Consider the following 18,976-nt stretch of genomic DNA (forward strand, 5'->3'; position numbering starts at 1 on the left):
GGACAAATCAGAGACTTATTGAGAGTGTTTATGTATACAAATATATCGTAGATATTGGGTAGCTGGATAGGAAACAGCAGAATTCTCAAGTTTGGAGTAACTGGTATTAGTATAACAGAAGAAATAAGCCCAATTTGAGGTAATTTTGTATGATGGCTTGAAGCTTCATCTGGCACAGCTTATATTTGTTATTGGGGCGTATGCTTGCATGTGCCTGCAACAGCAAGAGATGTGGTTGCATAGGATTATGAGATGTCTAATTGGTTGACAACTTTTCTCTATTGAGCATTGATTTGCTATTGTAATATTTTGGCCGGCACCGTTTTTGATACATTCATCAACCACTTTCATCCTTTTTTTATAGAATTGAGAATTTTTTTTTTTTTATATATATATAGAATTGAGAATTGGATATGAAAGGAGGTGAGAACTGCCATGGAGGACAGCTGCAAAGCCATTGTACATTAAAAAATGCTTATCATCCAGCCGAAGGCAGTACGCCAAGTCTATTATAAAAAAAATTTCCAACCTGGCAAAACGCAATGCCAATGAAAGAAATAATATTAAAAAATCTAAGGATGCGTTAACTCTGCCATGTCAAGAGAGAGAGCTCTTTTGTGCATATGGGTTGTAAATTTTGCAGTTTCTTTTTCTTGGATCCATTGTCTTCTATTTAAAATATAGAATTTTACAAAAATTAAATTAAATTAAATTTATATTTTTAATTTTTATATTTAAAATGAAAATTTTAATTCTTTTTACTTTAAAAATTAAGAATCAATTATAAAAATTTAATTAATTTTCTTTTATAAATAATCTATTTCAAATAAAATCCTCACGATCTCGGACACCGAGATTTTTCTTTATCGGAGATAACTGTAGCTATGCATTTAGTTTCTTCTCTCTTCATAAAAAGAAAAGTATAGGAAGAAAAAATGGGATTTAGAAGGGTTAGTACAGTCCATTAATGAATTTTCCAATGATAACTAATAAGGATATATAAGATAATGGAATATATTAAATTTTATAATTTTAAGAATGATTTTAATATTATTAAGATTAAATGTACGGATAATATATTTTTTATAATTTGAATATTACTTAATTAAAGCAGTAAATCGGTGAATGTTGATTTTTTTTTATTTGGGTTAGTAAACGCCAAACAGAAATGGATTATAAAGTAGTGCATGAGCATTGCCACACAGTGATAACTGCCAAACCAAAAGGAAAAGTTGGTAGTATTTCCCGACCATGAAAAATAAACCACGGGCAGATCGTGTCCTTTTTTACGTAAAATATGTTCTTCTTTTTGATCGCCGTGTCAAATGTCTTTATCAATGGTGACAATGTGAACGCTGCTTTCTTCCATAGTTGTATTGTATAATATATTAGTTTTAACAGATTTAATTTCGAAAAATTTAAGGACCAAACACCAAAAAGAAATCCTTGTTTTTGTTTTGTTGCGTATGAATTCAGCAAGATGGCGTGGAGCTAAAGAATCATATGCTACTCTTTAATTATATGATGCCCACTAATCACTATGCCTTAATTAACCATGAAAATAGCGGGAAGGTCAACCGTTCAACCTTAAAGAGACTCCACTACTCTCTACTCACCTTCAATTTCACTCTTCAACTCTCTCTGCAAATGGGTAACTATAGAATGTGTATGTGCTTCATCAGGAAGTTCAAAGTCGTAGAGGCGGGGCCGCCTCCGGACGTTAAGGATCACTTTAAGAAGTATGCTAACGGCGCCACCCACATGACTGCTGAGCAGCTCCGGACTTTCTTGATGGATGTCCAGGGTGATGCTACTGCGTCGATCGCCGATGCTGAGAAGATCGTTGAGCAGATTTTGCACAAGAGGCATCACATTGCCAAGTTTACCAGGCATACTTTCACACTTGACGATTTTTACCATTATTTGTTCTCTGCAGATCTCAATCCCCCTACTCGGGAAAACCAGGTATTTCTCTCTCTCTCTCTCTCTCTCTCTCTCTCTCTCTCTCTCTCTCTCTCTGTCTCTCTTTTATTTGGCTTGTGAAAGGGTCCTTTCTCTTTGACGATCAACAAAAATGGCTTTTGGGCTTTCAATAAACGAGTTGACAAAAAATTGGGAATCTCAAACTGATGGGATGATTATTAATTTTCTTTTACCTATCAACAAGGGAAGCCTTTAAATCCCATTTTGAAACAATTAAGGTTTTTAACATCTTTAAATTAATGCGTTCCCTTTCAGGTTCACCAGGATATGACAAAATCATTATCCCACTACTTCATATATACTGGCCACAATTCTTACCTAACAGGAAACCAACTCAGCAGCGATTGCAGTGATATCCCCATCATAAATGCATTGAATAGAGGTGTAAGAGTGATAGAGCTTGATATATGGCCAAATTCCACCAAGGATGATATAAATGTTCTACATGGAAGGTGTTGAAATTAACTTCAAGTGCTGATATTTTTTCCCCCTTGATTGTGGCACTCTTCTTTCATCATTGTGTTGAACAGCAGTTTTCTCTCCTGCATTTGGTGTTTTCTGTTTGTGCATTTATCTGGACAGTGTATTAGGACAATCCATAATTCCGATCATCTTCTTCAGCCAAAAAACTCATGCATTTAGCTTGATGATTGACTTTGGCGTGCTGTATTCTGCAATTGATTTGGCTAAATCATCACATTGTGGAATTATTTTCGGTTTACAAAAGATAGTGAAAGTGATTGGGATTGATTTTGATCCCTCCATTTATATGAGAGACTTCCACTAATTTACTAAAATGTTTCAATTTCCAATATTAATACTCGATTAAGCATGACCAAAATTCTGAATTTCATGGCTTGTTTTGTATTTTTAACCAATGAAAAAATAGGTTCCTTTGAGGAATCATCAATATTCTATGCATGGTGCAGCAAATATAGCAGATTTAGATTACTAATATATTCATAGGACCAGAAAGAGAATATTTCAAGATTAGCTGTGTCATGTTCTATTTTCTAGTTTTATGGGCTCCAAGGTTGCCAAATTCCAAATGCAGCACAAGACAATTTAGAAGGAAAAGGTGAAAAAAATCAATAAGGTAAACTCCTCCAATTAATTGTGCATGCCGCCAACTTAACCTGATAAGACCAAGTAATGTTCAACCAATTCAACCCACATCATGCTGTCAACAAAGATATTGAACTTTTAGTGATCATAGCTAGCTGCAGTTGATACTTGAACTACAAACCCCCTATCAACTTTAGACATCATATACTTTTAAGATCCATTTTTTTAAATCTATATTTTTCTTCCAAATGTAATTGGTATGAACTTGACAACATCCATTTCCATTTCACTTCATGTCTTTTGGCTGACATCTGGTATCTATACACTTGAATGTAGGACCCTGACAACTCCGGTGGAATTCATCAGGTGCTTGAAATCCATAAAAGAACATGCCTTTTCATTCTCTCCATATCCTGTCATAATAACTCTTGAAGACCACCTTACCCCAGATCTTCAAGCTAAAGCAGCTCAGGTGAGTTTTTGTTTCACCATCTGGATTTAAGCTGACATTTTTTCTTAAAATTATAATACAAATGTTTTTGCTTTTAGATGATTATTGAGACATTTGGGGACATTCTCTATTATCCTGAATGCGAATGTTTAGAAGTGTTCCCTTCTCCAGAAGATTTGAAGCATCGCATAATTATTTCAACCAAACCTCCCAAAAAGTATCCTAAGTCTAAAACAGTCAAGCACAAGGGAAATAAATCTCAGAAGGATAAGGATCCTGATGATGATGTATGGGGAAAGGAGCCATCAGAAAATGTATCTGATCAAGAAGATAGTGACTCGGTGTGTTGAGAAATGAAATTCACCTCCTTTGACTGCACATCAAGTGAATATTTGCTTTCTGTTGTCTAATTTCTATGCATTGTGTGCTTTTTGCTATAGAGCGATAGTTGTACAAGCGAAGATAGTGATGATGAGTCAAGCCATGTTGGAGTAGATGCATACAAGCGACTAATTGCAATTCGTGCAATAAAGCGCAAGGGTGGATTAAAAGAGTCACTAAAAGTTGATACCAATAATGTTAGACGCCTTAGTTTGAGTGAGAAAATACTGGAAAAGGCCACTGACAATCACGGAATGGATGTGATTAGGTAATTAACCATGTCGAACTTCTAGTGCAAGATGCCTTATAATTTTCTTATATTATGAATTTGGTTGAAATTTTCTGCTTATCATAATTATTTTAATATTTCAACTGTTGAATCTATAACTTAATCTCTGTGTACAGGTTCACCCAGAAAAATTTCTTAAGGGTGTATCCTAAAGGCACTCGTTTTAACTCTTCCAACTACAAGCCACTAATTGCTTGGATGCATGGAGCTCAAATGGTTGCGTTCAATATGCAGGTTTGTTTCAATGTTCTTTCTTTTAGATGCTGAGGTTGTAACATAATTTAACAATCTGCACATGATGATACTGTACCCCTCATTTCTAAAGTGGTGAAATTTCACAAAATGATGGTGACCAGTAAAGTACATATAGAAGCAATAAGGTATTAGGTGTAGCAAATGATTCGGAATAACTTTTCAATAGTAATGTATATATTTGTGCGGCATTAGGATCATCAAATCATTTAAGGCCTTGATTGTTGTGGTTTTCTTGTTTATGCCATAAAAAAAGAGGAGTATGCTGGCTATATTCATCCTTAAGCATAGTGATAAGCGCCTCAGTTAAATGCTTTGTCTCTAGTTATAATGTAATATATGAAGTTCTGGTGAAAGAGGCAGTTAATTTGCTTATGAAGGGTCAAATGGTGATAGGCAAAAATAGCAAATTTGGACTCATAAGTGGCAGCATATCAAAGAGAAGTACAGGTGAGGATAAGGCAATGAGTTTGGACAGTCAATAAATGCAAATATTGAATCATTGATTATTCAAGTATTTGCAGACCTATTACACTCTAAGATAAGGGGAGGCCTAAAATGGAAAAGAAACTATCTAAACTTTGTGATATTGAGTTATATGCTACTAGCAGTTCAACTGAGCAATACTCTTTTCTCTTTTCATTTTTCCCCATTTGATTGAGTTAAAATATTTATGAGATGTCAAATGTGGTTTCAGGTAATTTTTCTAGTATGAAATGTGGTTTCAGGAAATGTTTCTATTTTTGAGACCCAATATTATCTCTTTCTCAATCACAGGGATATGGTAGAGCTCTTTGGCTGATGCATGGAATGTTTAGGGCCAATGGAGGTTGTGGTTATGTGAAGAAGCCTGATTTTCTGATGAATGTGAATGCACATGGTGAAGCATTCAATCCGAAAGCCAAATTGCCAGTAAAGAAAAATTTAAAGGTGAGTCCAGTGCATGATGCAAAAGTGCCATCCTCTATCCTCTCCTGGACATCTTTAAAAACTCATGTTATTGTTAATTAGCAGGTGAAAGTGTATATGGGAGATGGATGGCATTTGGATTTTAAACCAACACACTTTGATTCATATTCTCCACCAGATTTCTACACCAGGGTAGGTTAATAATTTATTTTGTGCTTGGTGTGCCTTTAAAATGATCACTTACTCATCTTATTGATTTTCCATGTTCTATCAACAAACTGCAACAAAAACAAAAGTTGTGAAACTCACTTTGCAAACTGTCATTGTAACAGCTAAGAAGAAAGGCAATTTTTTCTCCGTTCATGCACATATTCACCTGTTACTTCATATGGCAGGTAGGCATAGCAGGAGTGCCCGACGATGTGAATATGGAGAAAACTAAAACCAAAGAGGACAATTGGACACCCGTTTGGGGTGAAGAATTTATATTTCCATTGGCTGTTCCTGAAATAGCCTTACTTCGAATTGAAGTTCACGAGTACAATATGTCTGAGAAGGATGATTTTGCTGGTCAAACTTGTTTACCGGTTTCTGAAGTTAGACCAGGGATCCGTGCTGTCCCCCTTTTTGATCGCAAAGGAAAGAAGTTGAACTCATCAAGGCTTCTCATGCGCTTCGAGTTTGTTGAACTCTGACCTGATGTTTCAGTACAGATATGTAACTTGGTTGAATTCTTTCAAGATTTTGATTTCCATGCTTTGCTGCGTAGTATATTCTTTGTTTTTTTTTTTTTCCCCAAAATTTCCTGAGGATTTGTCATGAACCTACCATTATATATTATCATTTGTAAAGGATTTTCTGTTTCTTTTCTTTATTAGTAATGCTCTACCTTTCAACTGGTTTTCGTACTTCTTCACACTTGCAAGTAACCATTGGTGCTTTTCTTTGCATCTAAAAGAAAATTCTTGTTCTTTGAAAATAATATCTTTTAGATATAATTTTCCCTTTTTTTTATAACTTTTATTCCCCCCAAAGAAACATAACAAGACCATTCATTTTGCCAAGCTTTTACATTCTTGCCCTTTACAGACTTAGATTATGTAGATAATTCCTTAAACTAGGAAACTTCCTATTTTGATCAATTTGTTCTCACATCAATCAATTTTTTCAAGACATCTGATCCTTCTGAAGGTTTAGGGTTCTATAAGATTAAATTGAAAGCAAAGAAAAGCAAAAAGATGGTGAGATATTTGAGCTGTAACGCCTTCACTTTAGACAGTCCGTATATTCTACTGTTTCGGTGACAGATGTCTGTCCGGACAGCCAGAATGTCTGGAACTATATTTAAATTAGAGTGAGGAGTCATAAATAACTCAAATAATGATAAGAAAAATTAAAGAAAAATTTTAGAAATAAAATACAATAAAGTTAAATGAGCCGTAGCTCTAGCGATGGGTGACCTAACGGGAAGCTACTGTGAAGATAGCTAGCAACCTTAAACCTGGGAGAAACCCTGTGAAATAATTTCTGGGACTCCAGAGAAAGAATTTTAGGGTTTTGATGATAATAAATTGCTAAGATTTTTAGGGTTTCGATGATAATAAATTGCTAAGAAAACCCAAAGAAAATTAAATTAATCGGTACAGGGGATTTTGGCTCAATAAGCTAAATGAAGGGCATTTTGATAATTTCATCTTCATAGATAATTTTTGACCAACTTGTCCAATTGAGTAAGTGAGATTTATGTCATAAAATATGAATAAATATTAATGAAAAATTAATTAAAAATAAGTAAAGAAAGAAAAAAGGAAAAGAAAAGAAAATAGAATTAAATTAGATTTATGACATGGGCATGATGTAATTAAAAATCCCTAACCAATCAAAGTTTGACAAACATATTAAAAGAGATAAAAAGAGAGTTAAATTAAATAACAATTGGTCATCTTCCTCATTTGGTTCATATTGGCCGAACCATTTCTTGAGTTTTCCTCCATGGATACTTCTTGAAGCTCCAATTTTCCATCAAAATCATTCATATTTTCCCAATCATCAAACACAAAAACTTGTTTTTAAACCTAGCTTAAGAGATTAGAAGCAAAAGGGAAAAGAAAAATTGAAGTTGGCAAGCTTGGGATTGGTTCATTAAGAGGTTAGTGTCAAATATTTCCTCTCTCTCTCTTAATTCTTGATTAGATACTTGATTTAAGTTAGAATTTGTAAGAAAATGGAATGAAATTCATATGTATGTAAACCCTTAAATTTCAACAGCCAAGAGAGGGTGAGGGTTTTGAGGGTTTAGTTGCAATTAAGCTTGTATATTAATGTCAATTAATGTGTATACATGAAGTAGAGTTGAAATTTTATGAGTTTGCATGAGATTGAGACTTTGATCAATTAGAGTTTGTGATAAATTAGGGGTTGTTGTGTTTTGATGCTTAATTAGAGTTCTAATAGTCAATTAGTTACCTTTTGATATGGTATGACCTCAAAATAAAATTGTTTGTGGCATTGCAAATTGATTTGGTATACTGCCCCTATGGTGCCAGATTTTCTGGACAGTGTGGTTGGGTTATAATAACTAGACTTTTGTAGCTCCAATTAGTGCAAGGCCAATTGGAAGTGAAATTTGACATATAAAGCCACATTTTTTATGAAGAAACCCTATCCAGAAAATCAACTTAGGATGACCTAAAATCTGCCTCAATCCGGGTAATCAACGAGCTGGACCTGGAAATTGACCAAATGAACAGTGTTTATTCAAATGGTCATAACTCAATGTAGAAATGTTCAATTGACCTGATTTGTATGTCAATAGAAAGCTTAGACAATTTAGAACAACTTTCATGAAGAACAACTCAAATTCTGACCATAATCTAATGAAATTGTCCCCCAAATTTAGGACACCAAAACTACCAGAACCAATTTCTGTCCAGAAATTCTGGGTAATGGCCAATCTGGACAGCCATGGAAAAAATGACATAACTTGAGGTACAAAACTCCAAATGGAGTGATTCAAAAAGGGAATTAAAGAAAACACAATAAGGAGCAACTTTGATGAAGAGAGTGTAGTCAAATTTCTACTGTAGAAATGTCCTATGGAATAGTAAACATAAGCCATAGAATCTGAAAATTTGCAATAACGTTTAATGAGATTTGAAATGAAATTTGCAACAAATACCAACAATTGTAGAATTCAAAATATGGTATATTGGTGTCATTAGAACAACATACCTATTATTTATGAAAAAGTTAACATTTTGATTGACTAGTAAGGTGAATAGTAACTCTTAAATATCAAATACAATGAATTACACAATTAACTTTGTAATATGCCATAGTATGCCTAGTATGATTAGTTTGAATAGGTTGACATGCCAATAGGGTTCTGATACCAGTAATGCATATGGTTTTATACCATTTCGTGATTTATGGCATTTAGTAACATTTTGTAATATTATGGTCTATGACCATTCTGCTATACTTGATACACTTGTGCCTAATGATTATTACGGCTTATCAGCTATTCTGTTGCACACCTGGAAACACTTTGTGACCGATGGTGTGATGGCTCGAGATACTTGGTACCCAGTGCCAGTTTACCCATTTATCCAATCCGGTCAATTTGCATAAGTTACTTGGGCAACTAAATTAAGATTTAATAAATTATTACCAAATCATGAACATAAAAAGTATCAAATTGATAATTTTATTAATAGTTACCAAAATTTTAGATTGCATAAAATATCAACAAAATACTTGCATATTTATTTATTTTAGTTTATTTTATTTTATATTGGCACCACTAAGCTGTATTGCTTAGCGCGTCACTGTTTGACATGCGTAAGTACTGGAGACACCGATAGAGAGCCCATCAGACCTCAGACTGGGTGATCCTTCAGATCTGCAGTGAGTCCAGAATCACCTCCAATTACAGTGCATCTTTGGTAGGACTATTAGGTTCCTTTTTGTACTTTGTATTCTGCATTTTGTAATAGATATAAATTTTGTTTTGTAAATTATAAACTCATAAACTCATGTAATTATGTGTTGATGTAATTATCTGTAAATTTTATTAATTAATAAAATCTGAGTATTTCTTTATGAATTGAGCTTGAGTATGACATGAAATAAATTGAGTTTTGAAATATTGAGATTTTTTAGAAATTTTGAAATTGTGTTGGTGGTTGACTGTAATTGATAATATGATTATATTTGAAGTGTTTTTAACAGGTTCAGAAGAACTGTTTTTTTTTTAATTTATAGTCGGCACTCTGTCGGATTTTTTTGTAAAATTTGCGGAAATCCCGAATTAATCAAAATTTCAAAGAATGACATAAAGGTTAGAAATTTCACTTAAAAGTTTTTTAATCAATAATATAAGAATTGGAAATTGTAATAAAATAAGATAAAATGCTCTAGCACTTTGTGTGACATGTCTTGCTCGGCTACACTGTAAACGGGTAAGGGGTGTCACATGAGCAAACCAGAGACAGAAGGGAGGGGATATGGAGTTTTAAATGGAACAAATAAGTGACAAATATGCTATTCTTAGAGATAATTGACACTGATTTGGCAAAAGCAGTAAGTGTTCCTGATTATCTTTGGTTCTCATTAAAAGCTATATCAATGGAATATGTTCTCTGATTGTACAATCAATGGCCAAAGTTCGTCCTCTGTATTTTCTTGGTGTGAGACTGCATCAAATGTAAAGAAATCTTATATTTCCTCGCCTTTTCATTGTTCTTCTTCTTCTTCTTCTTTTTTTAATAAAAGCACATAATTCACTTTTTATGCTTTTGAATTGTTATCTTAGGCCGTGTCCTTTTTTTTTTTTTTCCTCTTTTTTCCATTTGGGTAAAGTTCTTGTTTTAAAAAAGGCATACCAAATAAAGCCCTTCATAGTGATTTTTGTTTTCATATTCAATCCCAACCCTCACTTCTAAAAATTGTTGTCTTTACTACCAAAAAAACTCTTCTCTCCATTTCCTGCAGATACAAGTGAACAGAATCAGAATGATGACAACAATGCCTGTGATCATGAACTGCGCCCACAAGAAGATTTCCACTAATGCTGGAATGCCCTTGGGTGGGTTAAAGAAGGCACTGAAGTTGAACTTGATAATGTTGGATGCCTTAGCTTGAGAGAGCAAAAATTTGAAAAGGTTACTGCATCCCACGGAACAAATGTTACAAGGTATGCACTAATTTCTTTTGGAAGATAGCTAAGAAAATGTTTCTATCATGTGCTTATGGTTACCATATACTGCTTTTGCAAGAACAGTTTCTAATTTTCTGGACCAGATTAATCTAATGCAAGCATTATTTTCAGATTCACTCTGAGGAACATTTTGAGGATGTATCCTAAAGGTATTCGAAATGACTCTTCCAACTACAAGCCAATGAATGGTTAGTTGCACCAAGCTCAAATGGTAGCACTTAACATGCAGGTGTTTACTTGCTCTTGCTTGTTGAATTGCGTAATTTACAGTAATTTTATAGGTCTGAGACCAACAAGTTTCTGGTTAATGGCAGGGATATGGAAAATCACTTTTTTTGATGGATGGGATGTTTAGATCAAATTGAGGGTGTGGTTTTGTTAAAATTCCTGTTTTTTTAATGTGGGTCCAGAAAATAAGGTATTTGATCCAGAGCAAAATTGCTAGTGAAGCAAATACTAAAGTTGAGTACTGGTGTGAGATTAAAATATACTCTCCTCTTCCTTTTTAACTGATTTTGTTGTGTTTTTCGGCAGGTTAAAGTTTATGTGGGGAATGGATGGCATTTGGATTTAAAGCGAGCACAATTTGCTTTATTCTGCTCACCAGATTTCTATATCAGGGTAAGTTGGAGTTTGCTGGAAGTAGGGGTGTGCAAACGGTCGGTTCGGTTCCGAACCGAACCGAACCGATAAAACCGAAAATCGAAAAATCAAAAATTTTAAAAACCGAACCGAATCGATTGATAAGAGAAAATCGAACCGATAAATATCGGTTCGGTTCGGTTTTAAACCGATCAAACCGAAATTTATAAAATTTCATATTTTTAACATTAAATCTAAATAATACAAACATAAAAACAAAAAAAATTAGAAATCAAAACTAAAAAATCTTAAGGTTCGGTTCGGTTTTCTTTGATTTCGGTTCGGTTCGATTCGGTTCGATTCAATTTGGTTCGATTTTTTATTTCCTATATATATTAATAATGTCAGTTCGGTTCGGTTTTTTTATTTTTTTATGAAAATAACCGAACCGAACCGATTAATCCGAAATTATCAAAATTATAAACTGAACCGAACCAATTGAACCGAATTAATCGGTTCGGTTCGGTTTTTCGGTTTAAACCGAAAATGCACACCCCTAGCTGGAAGTATGTTGATTAAAAAAAAAATCTAAGTCTATATGCTTGCTAAAATTTAAATTTCTTTTGCATTTTTGGATTGGTTCCTGTATGACTAAATGACTAATGTAGTTGCATATTTTACTTGTAAACCCTATGGAGAGAACATTGGCATAGCAGGGGCGTCAACTGATAGGGCAATGAAGAAAACAAAGAAAAAGAGAACAATTGGACTCCCATTTGGGATGAAGAGTTCACCTTTCCAGGAATTGGCTTTGCTTCGTGTTGAAGTTCATGACCGTTTCATGCCTGAGAAGGATGATTTAGCAGGTCAAGCCTGTTTGCCCCTCTCTCAATAAGGCTAGGCATCCGTGCAGTTCCCCTCTTTGATGAGAAGGGAAAATAAGTTCAGCTCAATGAGACTTCTTATGCAGTTTGAGTTTCTTTAGAAAGTTCCAAGTTCAGTTTGATATATACGTGATGATTAATTTGTTTCAGGTGAAGTATGTATACATGGCGATTCATATCCATGTACATGCTTTTACATGCTTAATTGGGTTGAACTGCTGTAAACACTTGTTAAATTGATGATCAAATGGAACAAATGTTTCAAGTTTGTGCCTTCTAAAAATATATGCTCAGAGCTAAAATAGATTTTGACATCACATGGGAATATAACATTAATGACTTACTACCTTTCACTGTGAACATTTTAAAATTTGTGTTTACATGGAAGTGAAAGGAGCAAAGGGTACTAGAGACAAAAGCATCTATCTAGAGGAAGGTGTAGCCTTAATGTAAAATTTGCAGTTATATTAATAAATAAATAACATATAAAAAACTTAAAACATCCATTTTGAAATTTTAATTGAATCCGGGGCATTAGTGCTGATATGATTGCATCTTCTATTCTCCTCCTCTTGGCTGCTTAGCATGGGTGGCTCTCCCTTTGATGTGAATCATTTAGCTTTTTCTTGGAGTTTCTTTTTTTCGAAAAGAAAAAAAGAATGCACCTGTAGTTGATGTAAAAGGAAAGAGAAAATGCTTGGAAATTATGCACACATGCACACAGAGAACCTGAAAGCAAAGTAATCGTGACTTCTATATTTTCTTTTAACTTTGCCTTGCATAGGTTTTTTAATTCTCAAAGAGAGATGGCCTTCCCTTCCCTGGATTGGATGAGGATATTAAAAAAGCAAGGAGATTATATGAGGAGGAGAAGATATTTACCAATTATTCTCTTGTAATTGAAGACTGTCCTCTACAGCTTGGGTTTGCACCTAAATTTACTACATTAGACCCCATCTATGCTTCCAAAAGGAAGAATGAGAAGTAGCCATGACACTTCCCTTTCTTCACTTTACAGTTCAAACCAATGACAAGAAATCTCTTTACTTTTATCAAGGAAACGTTCAGTGCAAGAATCATGGAATTACTAGCTACATTATCGCATTCTTTAAAATACAAGCAGAAACAAAACGAGAGAGAGACAGAGAATATGAAATGCGTGTACGGAGCTTTCTTGAAGAATGTGCATGAGTACAGATTCTCACTTAGCATAGAAGTAATTCTTGAGAATATATAGCCATTTAACTTTTTAAGTTGTTTCTTTCTTTCTGCATTTTATATATATATATATATATATATATATATAGAAAAGATATATACATGGAAACATAACTTCAAACTTGAGCATCTTAGTTCTTTGTCTGTAACAGATGTCCAAGCTTGAACCTCCTAGATATGTCAAAATCCTCTTCGACCAATACTCGCAGAATGGCATCATGGCCCTCAACGACCTGCACAAGTTTCTTATGGAATTTCAAGGACACGAACAAGCCACCAAGGATGATGCTCATGCCATCTTCAACAGCCTCAAGTATCTTAACATCTTCCAAAGAAAGGGTCTCCATCTGGAAGCGTTCCTCCGATATCTTATGAGCGATCTCAATGCTGCTCTCTGTCCATCTAGTGGGGTAATCTTTTTAAAATGCCTTTTTTATTTTTTCCAGTCTTGAATCTCCTGATAGTAATTAGTAGGAGAGTTGCCTTTGAATCCAGGTTCACCAAGACATGAAAGCCCCACTGGCTCATTATTTCATGTTCACAGGCCATAACTCCTACTTGACTGGAAACCAACTTAGCAGTGACAGCAGTGTTGAACCCATTATAAATGCTCTACGAAACGGTGTGAGAGTAATTGAATTGGATTTGTGGCCGAATTCCAAGAAAGACAATGTGGAAGTCCGCCATGGAGGGTATACGTAATTTTCAGTTATATTTGCAATATAATTGATCTTAATCTCATCTCTTAAAACATAAATATCATTAAAATTATAAATGAAAGATGACAATGAACATAGGAAAACAAAAGTAAAATGTATACTTGCTTCCAATAGTATAGTTCACAAGGATCATACCTGTTATGCATTGGCTTCTATCATGGATTAAATCAGGGAAATACAACAAATTTGCTCCTAATCAAATCATATTCTTCATATCATGCAAGTTTCTATAAGATTTCCCCATGGAAGCAATAGTTTCTAGCCAGATTAAGCTGCATTGCATAATTAATTTGAACATAAAAATAAAGATGAATAAATCACTCACTAGTCACTAGCAAAGAGTGGTCAAGATCTTAGACCAGTTCTGCTTCTGGTGGTTCACGACTTTGGCATGCCTCAAGCATTCAAAGTTTTTTCATGAGCGCAGGACACTCACTTCTCCAGTGGAACTCATCAAATGTTTACATGCCATTAAAGACAATGCCTTCCATGCATCTGAATATCCTGTTGTAATAACTTTTGAGGACCATCTAACTCCAGATCTTCAGTCCAAGGTAGCCAAGGTGAGAATGACCTTATTCCATGGAATTTTACCATTTTGTAAGACTTTTAGTGCAACTCTAGTTTGACCAAAATCTGTTTTTCTGTAGATGGTCACTAAAACATTTGGAAAGATGTTGTTCTGTCCTGAATCAGATCAAATGAAGGAATTTCCTTCTCCAGAATCATTGAAGAAAAGAGTAATGATTTCCACTAAACCACCAAAAGAGTATGTTGAAACTCAGAATAGCAAGGAAAAAGACACTCGACAAAAGTCTAGAAAATCATCAAAGAAAGAGCATTGGGAGGATGAGAAGGCAGCTTCCACAATTGAAATTGAAATTGAAACTGAAACTGATGACAAGGTGCATCTGGAGTAAAATATATGCTGCTCCTGTTCATAATGCTCCTCCATTTGCTTTCTTAATTGCTTGCTGATCTTTCAATCATAAGCAGGACCAGCTAGTTCAGATAGAACACATTCCAGATGAAGAAGAAGAGATTGAATACAGGAATTTAATTGCCATTCATGCAGGGAAGCTTAAAGGTCCACTAGAAAACTGGCTGAGCATTGATTCAAACAAAGTTGCACGTCTCAGCATGAGCGAGCAAGAAGTTGAAAATGCTACTAGAACAAATGGAACCGACATTGTCAGGTAACTATGGTCATATTCAGCCTATCACCTCAGGTAATCATTGTTTGACCATAATGATTATCAAATCTTATGATTTCCTACTCTAGGTTCACTCAGCGGAATTTGCTGCGGGTATACCCCAAGGGTCTTCGCCTTGATTCCTCTAATTACAATCCTTTTGTTGGTTGGACTCATGGATCTCAAATGGTTGCGTTTAATATGCAGGTTTCTCTTCTTCTTGAGGTGTCTAAATTGACATCAAAACCTCCAAAATTTTGATCTACTTGTGTTTTTATTTCAAAAAATTTTTAATTTTCTCATGCTTATCTTCTGATAATAAATGGCAGTACTCCTCACAGCAAAAAGGAAGAAAGAAATAAGTAAAGATGTCATTCTAGGCTTTTTCCACTATAAGACGTTTAATGAACAACTTTCAACAAGAAGATTTAGATGGCTGTTCAAGACATTAATCGCCCACACTCTGCATTATATACGGCTTCTATTTACCATTTCCTCTCTTTAATCCCTCCTTGACAGGGCTATGGGAAACATCTCTGGGTCATGCATGGGATGTTTAAAGCCAATGGTCGCTGTGGTTATGTGAAAAAACCTGATTTCTTATTGCAACTTGACCAAAACAATATGGTTTTTGACCCCTCCAAGCAATTACCTGTAAAAATAAATTTGAAGGTGAATGGACTTTGGCAGTATTTTAGTGATTTAGCTTACTATTTCTCATTTCTTTGGGACTGAACTCATCTTGATTTTCCATAATGTTGACAGGTGAAAGTCTTAATGGGGGAAGGGTGGGATTTGGATTTTCACCGAACCCATTTTGATCTATATTCTCCACCTGACTTCTTTGTCAAAGTAAGAATATCGATGGCAATCTGTTATTGCAACTGTAATCTGCATATCTATGGCAATCTGTTATTGCTCTGTAATCTGCATACAAATTAGTCTGTTTGGTTGGAGTAATTTTTGGTCACAGCAGATAATTTTGTTTACATGTTGACATTCTAGATTTCCCTCAGAATGTAATCTACATTTGGGAACACGGACCTGGCAAAAATGTTACCGACTGATTGATGAGTTTGCAGCTTGCAGTTGCTGGAGTCCCAGGTGATAAAGCTAAGCGGAAAACAGGAGTAATAAAAAATGACTGGCTACCGGATTGGAATGAGGAGTTCGAATTCTCCCTGACAGTTCCTGAATTGGCTGTGCTCAGAATTGAAGTATTTGAGTATGACGCATCAGGAAAACATGACTTTGCAGGTCAAACATGTTATCCTATATCAGAGTTACGAACTGGGATTCGAGCAGTTCCATTACATAATCGTAGAGGAGAATTATGCAAGAATGCAAGGCTACTTATGCAATTTAAATTCGCATGCAAAGCTCCTAATGCAATATGAATTCGCATGATCCTAATGTATTGAAATTTACTATGCTATTACTGAATGTTGCTTACATACCAGTATACCATTCACGCTGCAGATCTGCTTTGATTGGTGCTGCATACTGCAAACTTGCAATTTGAAAAGAGAGAGAGAGAGAAAGAGAGAGATTATTCTTACACCTTGGCTTAAGGTGTAATTATTTTTAACTTATAGGAGGGGAATGAAAAAGAATGACTGCACTTCCTTTCCCTTCCATTTTAGGCTTTGCCATGCACAGTGTTAATGACTTGGCAGGAACTACCAGTTCCATTGAAAAATTTTATTGGTCAACATGTGTAATTAAGATGGCTATTCTTCGTTCTTGTTGGCACTCTCTATGAGTCACCTAATGCTTAGTTGAAGAGGTCACCCTATGCGAGAGACGGAAAATTAATTATGCCTCCAATTTACCTATATACTGTGGAAAAGACAGCACAAGTTCACATAATAGCCAACAACCATCTGCAGAAGTGTAAGCAAGATCCTGGCAGGATAAGAAGACAAGAAACATTGGAAAATTATTCCTAGCTTTGATAATGATTTAATAATTGATACATTGAAAACCTCCTCTTCTAATTAGAAAGTATGCCTGGAAAGCTATAGAAGTTGACATTTCTCGAAAAAAAAAAAAAAGACTCCAAATTAGGCGTATCATATGACAGGTTACTCGCTGAATTTATGAGCAACTCCTTTATTCTGTGTGTTGTATTATGAAACTTTGACATACCAATGGCTGATTAGATTGAAAGGAAATAGGGAGCACAATGGGAATGATAACAAGGAACAAAAACGAATTTATTAAGTCTCAGCTTGAGGCACAACAACTTAGCATCTAATAAAGTAATAAAAGAATTCATAAAATATTGTTTATGCAAATTTTCAGAGCTTCCTCTGTTGTTTTTCAAATTCCTACCCTTTGAGAGGCATCGCAAGATCCATATCCTGCACAGAGCATCATATGTTTCCCAATCAAAGAGTCATGTTATGAATTCCAATTGATTGATTACTTTGTTTCAGATCACCTCTGAAAATTAACAATTGTTTCAGGTAATTGAATTTCATTTAAGTTTCATAGAAATTCCACACATACCCTGATAATAACTTCAACATGCAGAATTGTTCAATCTGTGGATATTTTTGCTCAGGTTCAAATTTCTTCTACTTCTCATCCATTCCATTTGATAATTACGTGATGAATTGGTCGAATCAATTGCATGATCTGAAGCAACATTCGGCGAGAGAAAAGCTACGCTGCTTAATCTAAGTAATCCTTCTCATTTCTACTGCCTATGGCTATCGATTAGCAAGCTTCGAAAACCACATGAACAGAGGAGGGAAAATGCTCTCTGTTCTGTGATTTCGTTGAGTCGGTCCTAATTCAATGGTTGGGCTTCGATTCATCATGGATTGGCGGCAATTTCAGATGGGCTGGCCCTTCTTTCACATCCGAATTTAGAGTTGGGTAAATTTAACCTAAAAAAGGACCGCATGCGAGGGAAGCCTCTCATTCTCATATTTGGTATGATATTATAATGATCAGGTAATGGTGAGACCGCAAAAATAAGGGTGGTCCACCCATTCAAAGTCGGCCAGGTTGAAAGTTGACAGACGTAGTTTCGGACTTTTCTGCAGCTAACTGAGGGCTTAGGGCAAAATACCTCCAAGATTGCTGAAGCAAGCAGTGATGTGATATATGTAGAATAGTCTTTTTCTCTTTTTCCTTTTTTTAACCTTTTATCTCTCTGACAACAATTGAATCATTGTTACCCCATCTTCTTATTTAAATGATTAACCCTCTGTTTGTTTTTCAATTTTATATAAATATTTAATTTAATAATTTTTAAATTTATTTTTATGTAAATTTAATATTATATTAAATGCATTCTTAAATAATTATTGATAATTAATTAAACATTGATATTGATAGGGTGATTTTCTAGGAAGGAAAATGACATGAAATTTTAATACTTGGGAATGGTTCCTTGCTAGTGGCTTCATCGTTCAAATAACGTCGTTTTAAGTTATTTTTAGGCACACATTGGACTTTTTTTAATGAATAAATTTTAATAATTAATTTTAAATTTATATAATTATAATATTATAATTTTTTAACTTTAAAATATAATATAAAAATTTTTTTATATTTTTAAACTCTTACTTTTAATTATTAATTTTTCGATCTGAAATTGATGTAAATAACTCTAACATAACATTTAGTCAATATTTTTCTCTCCTCTCTTATGTAAAGTGTAAAATTATTTTCTTTACGTATAAAAAATTATTCAGTCTATAAAGAGAAAAATAATTCAATTTATATATGACGTTAGAGAAAAAAGAGAAATACTAACTAAGTTTCATATTGAAATTATCAAAGTTAGCGTCTAACTGAAAAATTGGTAATTAGAGAGGTT

At 34.4% G+C, this 18,976-nt stretch overlaps 2 protein-coding genes and 1 long non-coding RNA gene across 6 annotated transcripts; all 3 read left to right on the forward strand.

Annotated features, from left to right (window-relative positions):
* Positions 1–1,415: 1,415 nt before the first annotated feature.
* LOC110654539 (phosphoinositide phospholipase C 4) lies at positions 1,416–6,238 on the forward strand. The gene is made up of 9 exons (XM_021810562.2): positions 1,416–1,965; positions 2,239–2,435; positions 3,385–3,520; positions 3,598–3,840; positions 3,940–4,148; positions 4,286–4,403; positions 5,199–5,351; positions 5,436–5,522; positions 5,726–6,238. Exons 1-9 carry the CDS (start codon positions 1,504–1,506, stop codon positions 6,023–6,025), a joined length of 1,905 nt encoding a protein of 634 aa, XP_021666254.2. The 5' UTR covers positions 1,416–1,503; the 3' UTR covers positions 6,026–6,238.
* A 3,344-nt stretch (positions 6,239–9,582) lies between these two features.
* On the forward strand, positions 9,583–12,282 carry LOC110654541 (uncharacterized). Its single transcript, XR_009151262.1, has 5 exons — positions 9,583–10,524; positions 10,660–10,777; positions 10,863–10,966; positions 11,083–11,169; positions 11,829–12,282. It is a non-coding gene; the product is annotated as an uncharacterized LOC110654541 (long non-coding RNA).
* A 1,021-nt stretch (positions 12,283–13,303) lies between these two features.
* LOC110654540 (phosphoinositide phospholipase C 2) lies at positions 13,304–16,622 on the forward strand. 4 transcript variants are annotated; one of them, XM_021810563.2, is made up of 9 exons: positions 13,304–13,642; positions 13,728–13,924; positions 14,379–14,514; positions 14,602–14,856; positions 14,948–15,147; positions 15,234–15,351; positions 15,664–15,816; positions 15,910–15,996; positions 16,227–16,622. In XM_021810563.2, the coding sequence occupies exons 1-9, from the start codon at positions 13,385–13,387 to the stop codon at positions 16,539–16,541; spliced, it is 1,719 nt and encodes a 572-aa protein (XP_021666255.2). In that variant the 5' UTR covers positions 13,304–13,384; the 3' UTR covers positions 16,542–16,622. The 4 variants fall into 4 exon arrangements, with proteins under 4 accessions (XP_021666255.2, XP_021666257.2, XP_021666256.2 ...); XM_021810565.2 differs by having other exon boundaries at positions 16,234–16,486; XM_021810564.2 differs by lacking the exon at positions 15,664–15,816.
* The last annotated feature ends 2,354 nt before the right edge of the window (positions 16,623–18,976 follow it).

This window comes from Hevea brasiliensis, chromosome 9 (assembly GCF_030052815.1).
Source record: "Hevea brasiliensis isolate MT/VB/25A 57/8 chromosome 9, ASM3005281v1, whole genome shotgun sequence".
Lineage (NCBI taxonomy): Eukaryota > Viridiplantae > Streptophyta > Magnoliopsida > Malpighiales > Euphorbiaceae > Hevea > Hevea brasiliensis.

Coding starts and splice junctions, on each gene's coding strand:
- LOC110654539 (XM_021810562.2), top strand. CDS start 1,504: ATGCTACTCTTTAATTATATGATGCCCACTAATCACTATGCCTTAATT. Junction 1,966..2,238: donor CCCCTACTCGGGAAAACCAG/GTATTTCTCTCT, acceptor GTTCCCTTTCAG/GTTCACCAGGATATGACAAA. Junction 2,436..3,384: donor ATAAATGTTCTACATGGAAG/GTGTTGAAATTA, acceptor ACTTGAATGTAG/GACCCTGACAACTCCGGTGG.
- LOC110654540 (XM_021810563.2), top strand. CDS start 13,385: ATGTCCAAGCTTGAACCTCCTAGATATGTCAAAATCCTCTTCGACCAA. Junction 14,857..14,947: donor AAACTGAAACTGATGACAAG/GTGCATCTGGAG, acceptor AATCATAAGCAG/GACCAGCTAGTTCAGATAGA. Junction 15,148..15,233: donor AATGGAACCGACATTGTCAG/GTAACTATGGTC, acceptor TTCCTACTCTAG/GTTCACTCAGCGGAATTTGC.